Below are 14,860 nucleotides of genomic sequence, written 5' to 3'. Positions count from 1 at the left end.
ACAGAATTACTACAATCTAATTACTATGAGTCTTTGTTGTTTTTTTGGACAAAACAGGATGTACGCTGCTTATAAAAAATAAAAAAAATCATAATAAAGACATGGCAGCAAACATCTGACAAGATTTAATAATCCTGAAAGTATAAATAGCCCCAAATTTATTTTAGGTTCTCCAGTTTCTTCCAGCTGTTCAAATAATATGAAATAGGTCAATAAATTAGACTTTATAATAAAAGGTGTGCATTTGAGGTGTACAATTGTGAATGCGTGCAAGTGTATTCGTGATTAACTAGCGTTCCAACCCGAGTTTATTTCCAGCCAGGGATTTTCCCAATGTTCCGGGAATAGGCACCGCAACCCCGCTCTTATGAAAGACGAACGAATAAATTCACACACATTTTCCAAAGCACACAGAGGAACCAGAATTGAATTGTGTCGTTTATTCGATGGTATCACAGCGAAGGATTTCCGACGTATGTTGTACGTAATTTGACATTACAAAATGCACACAGTATTCAGGTAGTCTATGTGAAAATGTAATCTTGACTTTGAAAAATCACCTGCCAAACATGGAGAGAAAGTCAAGGCACATCATCTTACAGAGCGCAGAACAAGTAAGACCATACAGTTCAGATATTGGTGTTCTGAGCAGAGGATCTGCACGCTGAGCCAGTTCTTTGTCACCAAATAAAGTCAACGTGCCCCACCATTTGCAACATGTTCTTTCCTAGGTGTCATTAAAAGCATGCTCAAAAGATCAAACATTGTGCCCTGGACTTCGATAGGTCGTAATTTTTGGTGTTAGATATTTCATTTTTCAAACACGTTCTCCTCCTAATAGCATTAGAGTCTCCACAGCACATCAATTCAGCAAAAGAATAAACAAGATTTCCTGAAGGAAAATTCATCAGTACATTTTTCATTGCCTTTGACATGATCACAGTTCTAAAGCACCCCCCCACCTTCCAAAAAATAAACAAAAAAACTCAAGAGGCATTAATGGATTTCATTAAGATATAAACAACTCCAGACAAAACGAGGAAATCGTTCGAAATCTATCGTTATACGTTCACAACATACGTCCTACAGTTTTTTTTACCTTGCCTTGGGATTAACTAACACTTAAGTCTTGACTTAAATAATGGAGCCACATGGGCACCGTACACACTCAGCATCTTTTTTTTTTTATCCCAGTTCTTCTTTTCAGTCATTTCAGTACACAGCTTCAACTAAAGTAAAATACAAACACAGTGGGAACATAACTTAAAATTATATAAAAGAGGGCCTAGACAGAACACAAGACATTAAAACGAGTCTAAAGGGGGTCAAAGTGGGTTACAGGGTTAGTGTGGAACTTTTAGTAGTAGATCAAGAAAAGCAGGAGCCACGTTGTTCCTGACCTCCTGTCTTCTCTACGAGTCAGCATCTTTAATAGTGTTCCTCTACTGCTAATGAAGGTCATTTTGAACACATTTTCTAACACACATTTTGCTAAGAAAATAAACTTAGCCCTAACTGATAGCAGGAATTTGTAAGAAGGATACAAACTGAGACCGGTAAAATAGAATATTTCTAAATATCAACCTTAAAAAAAAAAAATCTCTAAAATAGTTCAATTAAATAGGTAATAGCAGGTTAAGGTGTTGCAGCAGTTTCAACGGCGAGGGGAAAGTCTGAGGAGGTGGTCGCTATGCCGAACTCGGTTCTCCGTGGCGAGCCTCAGATGTAGGGATACTGAGGAACTCTCCCGGGACTGAGCTGATAGCCGCTATAAGTTCCACTTCCTCTAGTGGTGCTGGTGTTCACGCCCACGTACGGGTGGGCAGGGAAATGTTGCTGGTAGTGAGCGGCCAATCCATGGACAATGCCACTTACTGGCTCTTTGGGGATCAAACCAGCTGCGTAGGGGCCGGCTGGAGCGTGGACAGAAGGGGACGAGCCATGGACGAGGAGCTGCTCCATGGCCCGGGGAGCAGACCCAGCGTACGGGTATAGGCCAGGAGCACTGGTGAAAGACACGGCTTCCTGGAGGCGGTAGTGAGAGGAGGAAGGTGGGTAGGTTTGCTGGCGCCGCAGTGACGAGCCGCTAGTGGAGTCTTGAGATGACGAAACTGTGGTCTGAAGACAAATATTTTTATTACTTTTAAAAAATACTAGAATGTTCGCACCACAACTACAGCTTATCTGTGACGGTAACAGGATAAAGGATCTAAACATACCAAACTACTAGAGTATATAGTTATTTAAAAAATTACTAAAACTGCCAGATTTTAGATTTCTTAAACAAAATAACAGCAATCTAATAGTACTGACTCAAAGCTGTATAAGATTACTATACACAGGTTTATTCAAGACCCCCAACCCAGACTTTTTCTCGAACAGACTCTTTTTTTCACAATACAGTATGTCTTCACCTGGCTGAGGTTGAGTGGTTGGGATCTGCTGGTTTCCTGATGATTAATGCTCTCTCCGGAGCTACAAGGCTGACATGTGGAAACCCTTTTCGGTTTGATGTAGGAACTGTGTGGCACTCCTTTAGATGGAAATAAGAGATTTAAAGGTTTAAAATGTACTCAAATCCATGAAACTGTAGTTATGGCTGTAACGCAATGTAAATTAAAAATATGCTAATACTATTTTTTTTTTTTTTTAAACCCAGGGTAGTGACAAGAGATGGAAAGGATGCTTCAAATGTATATATCTTATTAACTTTGTGCTATTAATAGGCCTCAGAATGGAGTAAACATTCACCTGGAGCTGCTTTGGTAGATACTAAGCTTTCTGCCGGCTGCATTTTAACTGACGGAACCACGATCGCTAAAGACTTTGCCAGACGTGAGGGCTGAGCTCCCACAATGCCGTTCCGGGGAAGAGGGGTCAGAGGGCTTGCGGTAGAGGAATCCGAGTCCAGCACAGTCACACAGCTGATAACGTTGGCTCTCTGACCGGGTCCACAGCTAGAAGGAGGAGGAAAAAAAACAACAACAAAAAATGGCATTTAATTGGGAAAAATTGCATTTTAAAATGACCCCCCCCCAAAAAAAAGACTCTTCTTAATGTTTGGTATTTGTTTTCACTCTTTCTTGCCTAGTTCTACGGTCTGTAACATGTTTTCCAGATGATAAATTCATAAGATTAATAGCAATACATTTATTAACAAAAACACATGCAACTAAACAGGATGTGACTTTACCTGGCAGGGTGATACTTTCTCTCATCTTCCTCATCGGAGTCGCTGTGAATGGTAATGACACTGACGGCAGGGCTTGGAGTGTCGGAGATGATGATTGGCTGGGAGAGGGCAGCATGGTAAGAAGGATAGCTGCAGTATAAGAAGGAAGAGTAAAATGACAATTTAGCCTCTCAACTTTTTTTTTTTTTTTTTTATACATAAAGATTGTTATATCTAGCTACCAATATTGTTACTTAACCTGCTAGCCTTTTGCCACAGCTTTTGAGACTCACAGCTGAAAATTACCTAACTAATTTTAAATGTTAACAGCTCCTGACAAAAATATGCTACATACACAATTTAGATGTCGTAAGTCGAGTGGTCGTAGGTTGGGGTCTGACTGTACATGAAATAAGTCCTGGAGCAATCCAAAAAAGCACTGGGTTGAAAGCTGCATCTCATGAGTTAATATTTCAAATTTTATGATGATTTTCATGACAAATAAGATGCCTACAAACATTCATCCTCAGGTGTCCATTCATGTAGTCTGCATACAAATGAATGGCTGACCATTAAAGGCTATTGGCATTTATATTGATGACCAGGTACCCAGACAAGATACTGTTTTACAGTCATGGCCATTCATATTTATGCCCGGCCATTCCAATCCCAACAATTCTCACACACACACACACACACACACACACACACACACACACACCACACACACACACAAAGCATTTTCTTATAAACACAAACGGCCAATTGTTATATAACATCATATAAAACTGTAAAGGGAGATATATTGTAACTTTGTATTGACAAATTACATCCCCATGCAGATCACCAAGTCTCTGTTGTTATTCCCCCCAAAATATTTTCCTCATCGCTGCTTTGTGCAAATCTCAGATGAAAACTTTGACTGTTCATTTTGTTCTTTGTTTTCTTTGGTAAAAAGTCCAGTTAGCACGAGCTGGAATCAGCTGTTGTGTTACTGTTGTGCAGAAAAAAGACCTGCATCCACCTCCTGAAACATCACAGTGCACGTGATCATCTTTGACCACTGAGTTTCTCAAGAGTAATAAAACTAAGAACTCACCCACGTGGGAAATAAAATCCTCCCATATATCGTTAGAATCCTGCACTCATTGGCTACATTTTCCATTAATAATTTTGTTTCCATAATGCTACTGGCTGGTAATAAAAGGTTTAAAATTATAAGTGGTGCAGAACAAAACGTCACAACACCTGCCTGTAGAGTGAATATTGAAAGCCGAAATTACACCTCTTTTCCTGTTTTTTTTTGTTGTTTTTTTTTTTAAGAGGGTGGTCTCAATTGTTTTGTACCACTATATTCTACCCGCCACATTTGGGTTTTTTTACAACCAAGATGGCGTTTTTTATGCAAAAGTTAATCCAAAACATACAAACAATACACCCAGCAAAGTACTGTGACGTAAACAAAAGAATAACCATCTTAATTACAACACTATTGTTTGGTTGGAGCAAAAATGCTTTATGGCATGTTGTTCAGTGGACCCCTATCTTTCCAAATAAATCGGGATTTGCAGCAGTGGATGCAATGTGACTCGTTATTGCAATTATTGTCTAAGTACTGCATTTTTTATGCATGCTGTTGTGTGTACTGCTTACACACATTCAGCAAATACATTTGTTATATGTTTTCCATTGAAAAACAGTGATCTCAAAGCGCTGCTTGAGGCTTAGACCTTTAGAATGATTTATAGTTAGTCATAGTTACTCTTGTCCCTTTTTTTTATCCATTGTTGAACATTAACACCTCCAAACAATGGGATAACGTTTTATTGAGTAGAAATGAGCATTATATACATTAAAATTGAATAAATAATTTATTTTTTAATAAAAATTGCTTCAGCATCTTGGGTGTACCTGTTGCTCATGTCTACACCTCGAGCCCTGTTCCTCTTGGTCTGCGAAGGCCGAGCAGCACTGGACACTCCACAGCCGAGGGACTGAGCAGAGTCCAGTACGTGAGGGTTTTGCTGGAGAACTGTACCATGAGAAGCCCTGGAGACACAATCAAATAGAAAAAAAAACAAACATTGAAAAAAATGTTTTAATAGTATTCAGTAATTTTCCAGTTAAAGATCTACACAACATTCATTTTTGTCATACTGCCTAAATGAATGATGCAGCATCAATTCAAAGTGCATTCATTAGGATACATACGTCCAAAGACAGAACTGTAGCCCATCTAAAGCATTCAAGATATCGTATTGTAACTGTTTAAAATAGTATAGAAGATTTCTCTCAGGCTACTACCTCCAGGTTGGCGTCTGCTGAGAAGAACTCTCGGAGAGAATGGTCTCCAGTGGAGAGTCTGCGATGGTTGATGCGGCTCCCGCGCCATGAAGGGCCATGCCTGGTACCTGCTGCCAGGCGGAGGGCAGGAGGATCTGCTGTGTGCCCGTCTGCCAGGCCTGCTGTGTGGACACAAAAGAATTTTATAGGTTTTATAAAGCAATCTACATGCCATGGTGCTTCACAGCATGAAACATGCGTCATCCTTAAAGTAACCCTGAAGTCAAACCGTGGATAAGTAGGATCTGAAACACAAAGCACTGCTATAAACAAACACACAGGGAGATGGATAAACGCACTGTGTGGATCTGCATGTACTGTCTATGTAAATGTTGAAGCAGTACAAACATATCCAATTTGGAAGAAAATTGTGCACCTGGCATGGCATGAAAATTCATAGGCTGCCTCATTTTTTTATGTTCAACATTAGCTCCTTAACGTGAAAAAATCAGGGCTACTTTAATACACACCTTAAAATTCTACAACATATCGAGCAAAAGGAGAATGATAGATAAAAAGGCTGTACATGTACTTCGAATTAATAACGTGAACATGGCATGACGTTACAGTCCTTTCACCAGCATGCGGACGGAATGCAGGTAGCTCGAGTGTGTGCACACATTAAAAGCGCAGCCCAAACTCAACAATCCAGATCTGCATTAAGTCCAGTGCTTCTTTTTTCCAAAGCCTAAAAAAAAAAAACCAGCCCGGAACTATTTTTAAAATGCGAAAGCAATTATTTTCATCACATTACGAAGCCAAGACCAGCACGCCGTGCAATAAACTTCCACAAGCCTTTAATGAAGGAAGAAGGGTGGAGGGGGGGGTAAACAGGCGATCGAAGCACAGTGACCTGTTGGGGAAGCAGTAGCTGTTAAACCAGATTAGAATATGAATAAAAACAAAAAGACGACTTTGCATAAAGACAATCAGGTCATAACAAAAAAAAAAAAAAAGAGCCATGGCTCTGATGGCAGAGACAATAGACCTGTGAAAACAAACAAGGCTATGAGGAAGAATGTGAGCGTTTTTTTGTGCTGTGGACAAGGTGACCTTCCTCCCCTGAAAGAAGACGAGAGGAGCAGGAGGTGGGGGAAGGGGGAACACCATGACAAGAAGCTGCAAGCAGCAAAAACGGGCGAGTCAGCACATGCGTCCCATGCCTGGAGCAGACCTGCGCTGAGAGAGAATGGAGGGGGTAAGAAAGTCTAGGAGAGAGACAAATGGAAGACGAGCTGATAATAAGACAGAAAAACTGGAAATAAGGGCAGAACAGATATGGGTAAGGAAGAACCATGATTTGCACCACCTTACAAAGGCAAAATACATGAGCAACACTGAACCATGCAGTGCTCACATTTCTGTAGATAATTTCGGAGCTTGGTCACAAAAGTTAAGATTTTTGCCTTTATACAGCAGTGAAGAAAGAAGAAAGAAGAAAAAAAAGGAGAAAGAAGAAAAAGCAAAGGAAAGAAAAGGGGAAGATGAAAAATGATCATGTTAGTGGTGGAGCCCTGGGTGGGTCTCTCTTTACCAGCACGGTGGCTGTCTGCTCCAGGAGGGAAGGCCTTCCTGCCCCGCAGCCCAGTGCCAGGGGCAACGGGTACTGAGCGGCTATGGGCACGCCGGCTGCCTGTGGATGCAACGTGGTCACCATCAGCGGTGTACAGGAGCCCTGTGGATGAGGTTTTGCCAAAAAAGGAGGGTAAAATGCAAGGGAAGATTAGGGGGGATTTACTCAGGGGCTAGAGTACAAGGCTGCCTTCTCACACGGATGTGCGGGGTCTCCTCCTGCCTCTCCCTGCCACCTTCATTCATGATTAAATAAAAGCCGATTTAAACATCAGCCATTTTGCAAGCAGACAGTCAGACTCAAACACACAAACACTTACCTGGGTGAGCATGCCCGGCTGAATCTGGAGAGACTGTGTGTTCTGGTTCTGTTGCACCACAGGAACACCGTTCTCCATCCTGACTGGGTAGCTGGAGGTTTTGTTGGAAGATGAAAGACCTTCAAACAAACAAAAAATAAATAAACTCACACACAGATTAATATCACCACAATGGGCAAACTTCAAAAGCAGTTCTAGATATTGAAACTAATGTACATACACAGACACAATGTATGTTGTGGGCAGTGCTACAAAACTTGTTCTCATCTGGGGGTGGGGTTAATGTCTAAACCATAAAAATGTATACCAAAAGCAGAAATTATATCCCTAGATAATTTTTTCAGGCCAACTCTATGCATCATAGATAGTACAGTGCCCTTTAAATTGTTATTTTTCTTTTATTCAATTCCCACCCACTACTACGCAGGTACTTATTAAATATAATGGTGAAGGCTAACACATGCATCCTGAGGCACATAAAGCAAACTCATGCATCCTTTTAGAAGGAAACACTTTTTAATCTCTTTGGAGAACATCAGATAGCTATCTTCATGAGTCAATCTCTCAATCCTTGATGACTGCTACTGGGGAGCTCAGAAACAATTTAACAATTTAAATAACAGGATGTTAAAAGGATGTACAATGCTTCTCTTTTTTTTTTTTACCCTGTATGGTAGTGGGTGGGCAGACAATGAGGGTCTGCTGGAACGGCTCGCTTTGGCCACACAGCTGTGATGGGCGGCTCTGAAGGGGAATGCTGGATTGGGCTAGACCGGGGATGTTTATGGTGGCCTGTTGATAAAGAGCTGGCTGGTAATTGAGGAGAGGCACCGCTCCACCGGCTGAGGGAACCTGAGAAAACACACACACATTCCAATGAGAAGTGTCTTGGAGGTCCATCACTGCCAAGAGTATAAAGAGAACAAGGCTTTGCACTTACACCCCACCTGGGGAGTACAGGGTTCTCAGTCTCTTGTTATCTAATCTCTGCACTGTCAGGATGATTAAATACAAGACTAAGGCCCATATTTACAGTCTAGTATTCGAGTCTATGCTCAGTGTAAAAAAAGACATTCTGGGCGTTTGAGAAAACAGTAATGAACAAAGACAATGATCAACAGTAAAGTAGAGTAAGGCCTGAGACAAAGCAGAGGAAATTCAACAGCTCCTAATATATTAAAAAGTACTTATCTATTATGTGATAATACATAAACCATCACCATATGAATGATTTTGTTTTCCCTGCTTTATTAGAGAATCTGACATAAAACTTGCACGTTATCTGCTACTAAAGAAGTGATGATGCATTAGGATTTTGACCAATTACATGAAACAATATGACAGTGCTGTAGTAGAACATCCATTAATGTTAGCAGTAAAATCATACCTGGTTGTTCTGGTTGAGCTGACTGCTAAAGGTCACAGTTAGGTTTCCTGCAGTGCCAGAAACAGTATTAGCAGCGAAAAGAGCTTTCCCATTGTCGTAACTGCTGTTCCTCCTCTTGCATAACTCCATGTTCTGAAAACACGACTTCACACTGAAAACAGGAAGAACAATTTTTTTTTAACCTTCAGTACACAATCTTTTTTTCAGGCAATCCCTCCCATAAGCCCTTGCACTGTGTGTCCTTACTGAGAGCTGTGAGGAAAGTCAAGCAGATGGCTCATAGTGACAAACGGATGTGCCAGGGTCTTGTTGGGAGTGATTCTCTTGTCAGCGTCGAGCCGCAACATACGTTTCAACAGGTCGATGAACTCCCGCCGGTCTGCCTTCTCCGCTAACATGTCCGTGCCCTCCAGGTGAGAAGACAAATTGACCTGGAACAGGATCGGCATCAGGGCAAAGGTCATGTAGAAATATTTTTCAGCATGGTGAGCTGAGAAAAAAAAAACCCTGTCTTGAATAGTTTTTTTTTTTTTTTTTACCTGCATCATGTCATCCAGGCAATTGAAGATGTACTTTCGTGCTTCTTTAGACTTAATGCCCATTTCTGCCTCATGTTCTGCTGGGGTCTGTGGGGAAACATGTATTAATAGAGGTTTGAAATTCCAGACTTAATGCTTATATGTGGAGAGTGAGAGAATGGTACAAATAAATGAATAATTGCATCCCACCTTTAACCTCCAGAGTGGATAGCTGGAATCAGGACCTCGGTGGAAAAAACGGTTTGTCTTTGTGCCGGCACTCAGAAGATACTCTGCTGGCAAACCCTGAGTCTGAGAAATGTAGCGGATCTACAAGAAAATCAAAACGTTTTTTATTGCTGTGCATCCTGATAAAATATATATATATTTTTTTTATTCAAAGAGGACTTACCTGATCGTACTCGGAAGCTCCCGGATACAGCGGCCATCCGAGGAAAAGCTCAGCAATCACACAACCCAGTGACCACATGTCAATGGCTTCACAGAAAGGCAGGCCCAGAATGATTTCAGGGGCTCTAAAGGCAGATAAAAACCAGCAGAGTTAATCGCTAATATTCAGAAGGTTTCTTAGTCATATTTTGCGTAAGGTGTATTTTAAATAAAACAATACACTAAAATTACAGATGTAAAACAATCCTAAATAGTATTTCCAATAAATCCTAATAATAAATCCTTACAGAAATGCTAACAGATAATCAGAGAAAGCTACATCATCTTGAACAGTATTCGCAAAATGTTTAGGCACTTCTGGAACCACACACACCTGTAGTAGCGGGACTGCAGGTAAGTCGAGCACACGGCCTTGGAGACGTGGCTTGCTGAACCGAAGTCGATCACCTTTACCCTGTACGGATGCCTGGTAGGGTCCACCAGCATGATGTTCTCTGGCTTGAGGTCGGCATGGATAAGACCCAGACTCTTTAGTTTCATGAGTGCAGTGGCCACCTGCTGCAGGATGGGCCGGATGTGGCGCAGAGGCAATGGGCTGAACTTGCTGTGCTTCAGGAAGTCATAGAGGTTCTGCTCCAGCATCTCGAAAACCAAGCACGTGTGACCTTTGTGTTGGAAGCACTCGTAGGAACGCACAAAGTTGTATTCGTCGGCGTTCTCAGCGCTCAGCCTGTTCAGGATGCTCACCTGCAGAGCGGGAGAATCGACATATGACGACCAAATTTATATTTCCACTTGTGGTTATAGAATGAATACAGCTGAAATTAGTACATAACAATAACGCATTATGTTTAAGCACATCTGCAGCATTTCGGATTTAGAGACCTCTACTCTTACTGAAGCAAATGACAACGACCTCAGATGCACTAGGTTTCAAGCTTGAGCTGCTTTTATTCAAACAGTACACTTGTTTTCTCTTGGGACACATTTCTGAACCAGAAGAAATCACACAGAAGCCCAGTCATAAACAAAAGATGTAAGATTTGCTGCATAGCAATGCTCTGAAACACAAACTGCAGCTTTAAACTCAAGGTTTTGTAACCTGCTTTAGATAAGAGCGACTATCAGATGAGCAAATGATGATAATTATCAGATTGGCTGAATTAAATTTATTTTATCAGTCAAGGAAAACCTTACAATCTATCAGTTTGTGGATGACTGAGAAAGCAAAAAAGAAAAAAAAATCTAACCTCTATCTGTCCTTGGCGTGCGTATGATGGATGGTTCTTCAGAATCTTAATTGCCACAATTTCATTGGTGCCCCTTTTCCAACACTTGGCCACCTGTCCGAATGTGCCACGCCCGAGGAACTCAAGCACTTCGTAACTGCTCGACACAGAGCAAAGGATCTCATGCTGTACCAGCTGGTAGTCCCCTTCAGAGTTTGAGCTGCTGCTTTTGGTTGTTGTTGCAGAGTGGGCGATAGACTGGGCTGTGGTGCCAACAGCAGCGGTGCGAGCGGAGAAGGCGGGAGCCGAAAGCTCCTCGAGTATCTGAACACTCCCACTGCCACTATCAGCCCCCGCTGACCTTACTGCCTCCTCGCTCTTCCGTTTCACACCGTACCTCTGGCCACGAGTGGCATGGAGATCCGAGGCCTGGACGTTGTGGGATACCCGGCAGGCCTGAGCGTGGCTGCCAGTGCTGTCTGCGGCTCGAACTACCACTTGGCAGCGAGAGGCAGGCGGGAAGACCAGGCCCGAGGTGCTGAAGGGGAGAGCTGGAGCTGGGTTGAAGCCATAGGAACCATAGGCTTCCGTGTCCCATGCACAGCTCTCCACCTTCATCTTCTTCACCCGGCAGAAGGCACTGGAAGACACGGATGGTTGGGAGAAGACTTGCAGCTGTGAGGCCATGCCTGGAAGAGGACAGTTTTAAATAAGTCGACAAATTTGCACTACTCGCGTAGTAAGCACATGACCATGCACTAGGGGGCAGCGTGACATGAACCAAAACAGAAAAGGAAACTAAACAAAGAAAAAAAAATGTTTTCCAATTGAAGCAGAGAATAGGCTAAAAAAAAAAAAAAAAGCCAAATAAGGAATGCAATACATTGTTAAATACTTTACGTCAGGTTCCCCTAGTACATAATGTCCTGCAGGTTTTATTATTTCACTCAACTCTAAGGGACACCGCTAGATGTTTGTTTCTGATTACTTGAATTATCTATGATAGAGCAGGAAAAAACAAAACAAACAAAAAAAACCCTGCACATTCCAAACCCAGGAGCTTTTGTTGTACTGGATTATTTGCAGCAACCGATTTGTGTCTGAATTGTGCACCTCTTAAAATGAATCTGTTTCCCTGATTTATTATTTTTTTGTATTGTTCTACATCTACACGCCTTCTCCATTTCGCTTTTGCACTCGTTTTCTTCTGGTTTTGTTCATCCTAACCCCAATGACATCCGACACGCTTCTTTAGTCTGCTAATCAGCATTTGCACGATGCATGGCTAAACCTTCGGCGTGCACGTCAAGCTACTTTGCGAACCTGTATGAGATTAGGTTTACCCACAACCCCCTACTCCGCATACACATGCAAATATAATGATCCATCTCCTCTGCAGAAATCAGTACGAACCACTAACCAGATCAAATCGAATGAACACGGTTTAACAAATCAAACAGAGACAATGACATAATCAAGAACTGAAATCAAGCTAAATATCGAGTCGAATTATTATATACTATATAATATACACTTTTCTTATCACCAAGCCAAAGTGATCGGGGGAAAGTTTTGCTCACACACCAACTTGCACAACACTCATCAGGAAACAAGTGCATACATTATTTTACATGAACCCAAAAGCAGAACTTTTTTTTTTTTGCATTTTAGCAAATATGTTACACGCTTACTGGCATTCGGTGTCAATTTTATAATCGGTGTTTACAGTAGCTCAGAAAAGGCTCCACCCGTTTCTACAGAACTGGACTATCTGCCCCCATCCACGTCCACCAACAACACTGCAACAAGCCTTAAGTCCTACACAGCCATCAATACTAACACTCACCCACATCCCTGATTCGATCAATATTAGAAATAGCGACTTATACACACACATTGTAGAAATGATCCATTTAAATAGCATGTAATTCACTTCAATAGAGCACTACAGGGGGCCATTCGGGACTTCGAGTAGCCTGTATACCAACATGAGCTACCAGGCAAGCAGACGACGCTGCGGTGCAAAATCATCCCACAGAACAGCTGATTAAGTAGGAAACGGCATGAGAATTACGGATCCAGAAACGATGGATTGTTTTGATCGAAAGATGGTCTACCTGAGTTTATTCGTCCTGTTTTCGCAGACCGGTGCGGACAGGTTTAAATCCCACCGACGTCGGATTAGGCCTTCATTGTTAGCTCGCTAGCTAGCGTTTAACATGGAGCCGGCCCGCAGCAGCAGCAGCCTACAGACCCCGAACTCACATCAGTCACTCAGAAACCAATCAAATCTTCATCTAAATAGACATTCACGTCGACGCCGTGTACTTTAATGTCCTCCAAGTCAATTATTTTCAAACGGGTTGTTAAAGGCCACGGTGAGCGAAAAAGAACAGCAGCTGAGGCTCACCCGAACATCGCCAAGTCCGATTATCAGCTGCTTGACTCAGGCTTCCTGTCTGCACAACTGCGCATGCGCGAACAGCCCATACACCCCCTCCCTCCTTTGCTGTAGCGCGTGCGTACAGGCGCCCTTACTCGGGAAACACGCGGCGTCTTACTAGAAACATTCAAGCAACTACTAGAATTGGAAATAACCCGACCCACGTCATTCACCGGAATCAGGGTTTCTCCATGAAAACTGTACACTCTGTACGAAAGAGGGGAAAAACACTACAGGAAAACCCTTCAATGTTCAAATAAAAATCCTGGAAAACAATGTCAGCCTATTGATACTGAAATAAACAAAATTAGGAATGGAATGACATCAGTATGAACATGCACCACTGTGACTTAAATTTGGGTGTGGATGTGAAAGATCATTTTGCCAGTCAAACCTTCCTCAAACTCCTGTTTTTGGCTTATTTCATTGGAACCAATGCAGTCTTCTGGTGCTGTAGCCCAATCACCTAAAGCTTAATGTTTTGTGCAGTCTTTAGATGCTTTTCTGTTCATTTTTATCAATAGCAAATAAATCTAATAACAAATCCAAATTACCAAGTAAAGTAAAAAAAAAAAAAAAAAAAAAAGTAAGTTTAGAATCCAGGGTTGTGGTGTAGAAGACTTTAGAAGACAGAAATGTTAAGGACAAAGAAAATAATATTTAGCAGAAATAAATAAATTATTTTTATCAACAGGGTTTTTCCATCCACAGAATGGTCAATTCCATATTTTATATTGCTTTTCACACCATTCTGCAAAACTCTACAGACTGCTGTTTGTTTCAACAGTTCCTGAAATATTCAAACAAGCACATCATGGACCAAAATCTATACTCTGATCAGTCAAAGATCTCACACTTTTCCTCCATTCTGATGTTGGATGTGAACATTTAATTAGGATATTTACCTTCTCTGTATGAGATATTCGATATATACATTTGTTTATTCATTCATTCATTCATTCATTCATTCATTCATTCATTCATTCATTCATTTTCTCCCGCTTATCCGTAATTCGGGTAATAAGCAGGCCCCTGCCTTCGACTGCTGCCCAATCCTCACAGCACCGTCCCTTACGGTCCCTCCTGCAGGTGGTGAGCCCACGGACAGCGCATATATATATATATATATATATATATATATATATATATATATATATATATATATATATATATATATATATATATATATACACATATATATATATATATATATATATATATATATATATATATATATACACACACAATAAATTTTTCATTAAATTGATTAAAACCCCATCTGGGTCATACAAATGTGTGTGTGTGTGTGTGTGTGTGTGTGTGTGTGTGTGTGTGTGTGTGTGTGTGTGTGTGTGTGTGTGTGTGTGTGTGTGCGCACGTGTTACATTTAATGTTTAATTTTCTACAAATATGTTCTACCTAACTGTTCTACTTGTTTCAGCATACAAATATGTTCATTCCTTCC

At 41.3% G+C, this 14,860-nt stretch overlaps 1 protein-coding gene across 7 annotated transcripts; it reads right to left on the bottom strand.

Moving 5' to 3' along the window:
• Window positions 1-425: 425 nt before the first annotated feature.
• Window positions 426-13,518, bottom strand: hipk1b (homeodomain interacting protein kinase 1b). 7 transcript variants are annotated; one of them, XM_083534049.1, is made up of 17 exons: window positions 13,363-13,517; window positions 10,974-11,641; window positions 10,097-10,470; window positions 9,725-9,848; window positions 9,523-9,642; window positions 9,334-9,420; window positions 9,041-9,225; window positions 8,795-8,945; window positions 8,073-8,259; window positions 7,408-7,526; window positions 7,050-7,190; window positions 5,477-5,637; window positions 5,084-5,221; window positions 3,194-3,322; window positions 2,752-2,957; window positions 2,415-2,533; window positions 426-2,118 (listed from the first exon to the last, which is right to left on the bottom strand). In XM_083534049.1, the coding sequence occupies exons 2-17, from the start codon at window positions 11,637-11,639 to the stop codon at window positions 1,720-1,722; spliced, it is 3,306 nt and encodes a 1,101-aa protein (XP_083390175.1). In that variant the 5' UTR covers window positions 11,640-11,641; window positions 13,363-13,517; the 3' UTR covers window positions 426-1,719. The 7 variants fall into 7 exon arrangements, with proteins under 7 accessions (XP_083390175.1, XP_083390174.1, XP_083390173.1 ...); XM_083534048.1 differs by having other exon boundaries at window positions 13,070-13,474; XM_083534047.1 differs by having other exon boundaries at window positions 9,041-9,420; window positions 13,363-13,518.
• Between the last annotated feature and the right edge of the window lie 1,342 nt (window positions 13,519-14,860).

This window comes from Silurus aristotelis, assembly GCF_946808225.1.
Source record: "Silurus aristotelis genome assembly, chromosome: 28".
In the NCBI taxonomy this organism is placed as follows: Eukaryota; Metazoa; Chordata; class Actinopteri; order Siluriformes; family Siluridae; genus Silurus; species Silurus aristotelis.
Note: the sequence above shows the minus strand (reverse complement) of the source record. Positions and strands in the feature narration are given on the sequence as shown.

What these genes read in the sequence shown, in the direction of transcription:
- hipk1b (XM_083534047.1), bottom strand. Translation starts at nt 11,639, where the DNA reads ATGGCCTCACAGCTGCAAGTCTTCTCCCAACCATCCGTGTCTTCCAGT. An exon ending in GAGCTTCCGAGTACGATCAG is followed by an intron (nt 9,643 to 9,724) that starts GTAAGTCCTCTT and finishes ATTTTCTTGTAG; the next exon opens with ATCCGCTACATTTCTCAGAC. An exon ending in CAGCAGACGCCAACCTGGAG is followed by an intron (nt 5,222 to 5,476) that starts GTAGTAGCCTGA and finishes TTGTGTCTCCAG; the next exon opens with GGCTTCTCATGGTACAGTTC.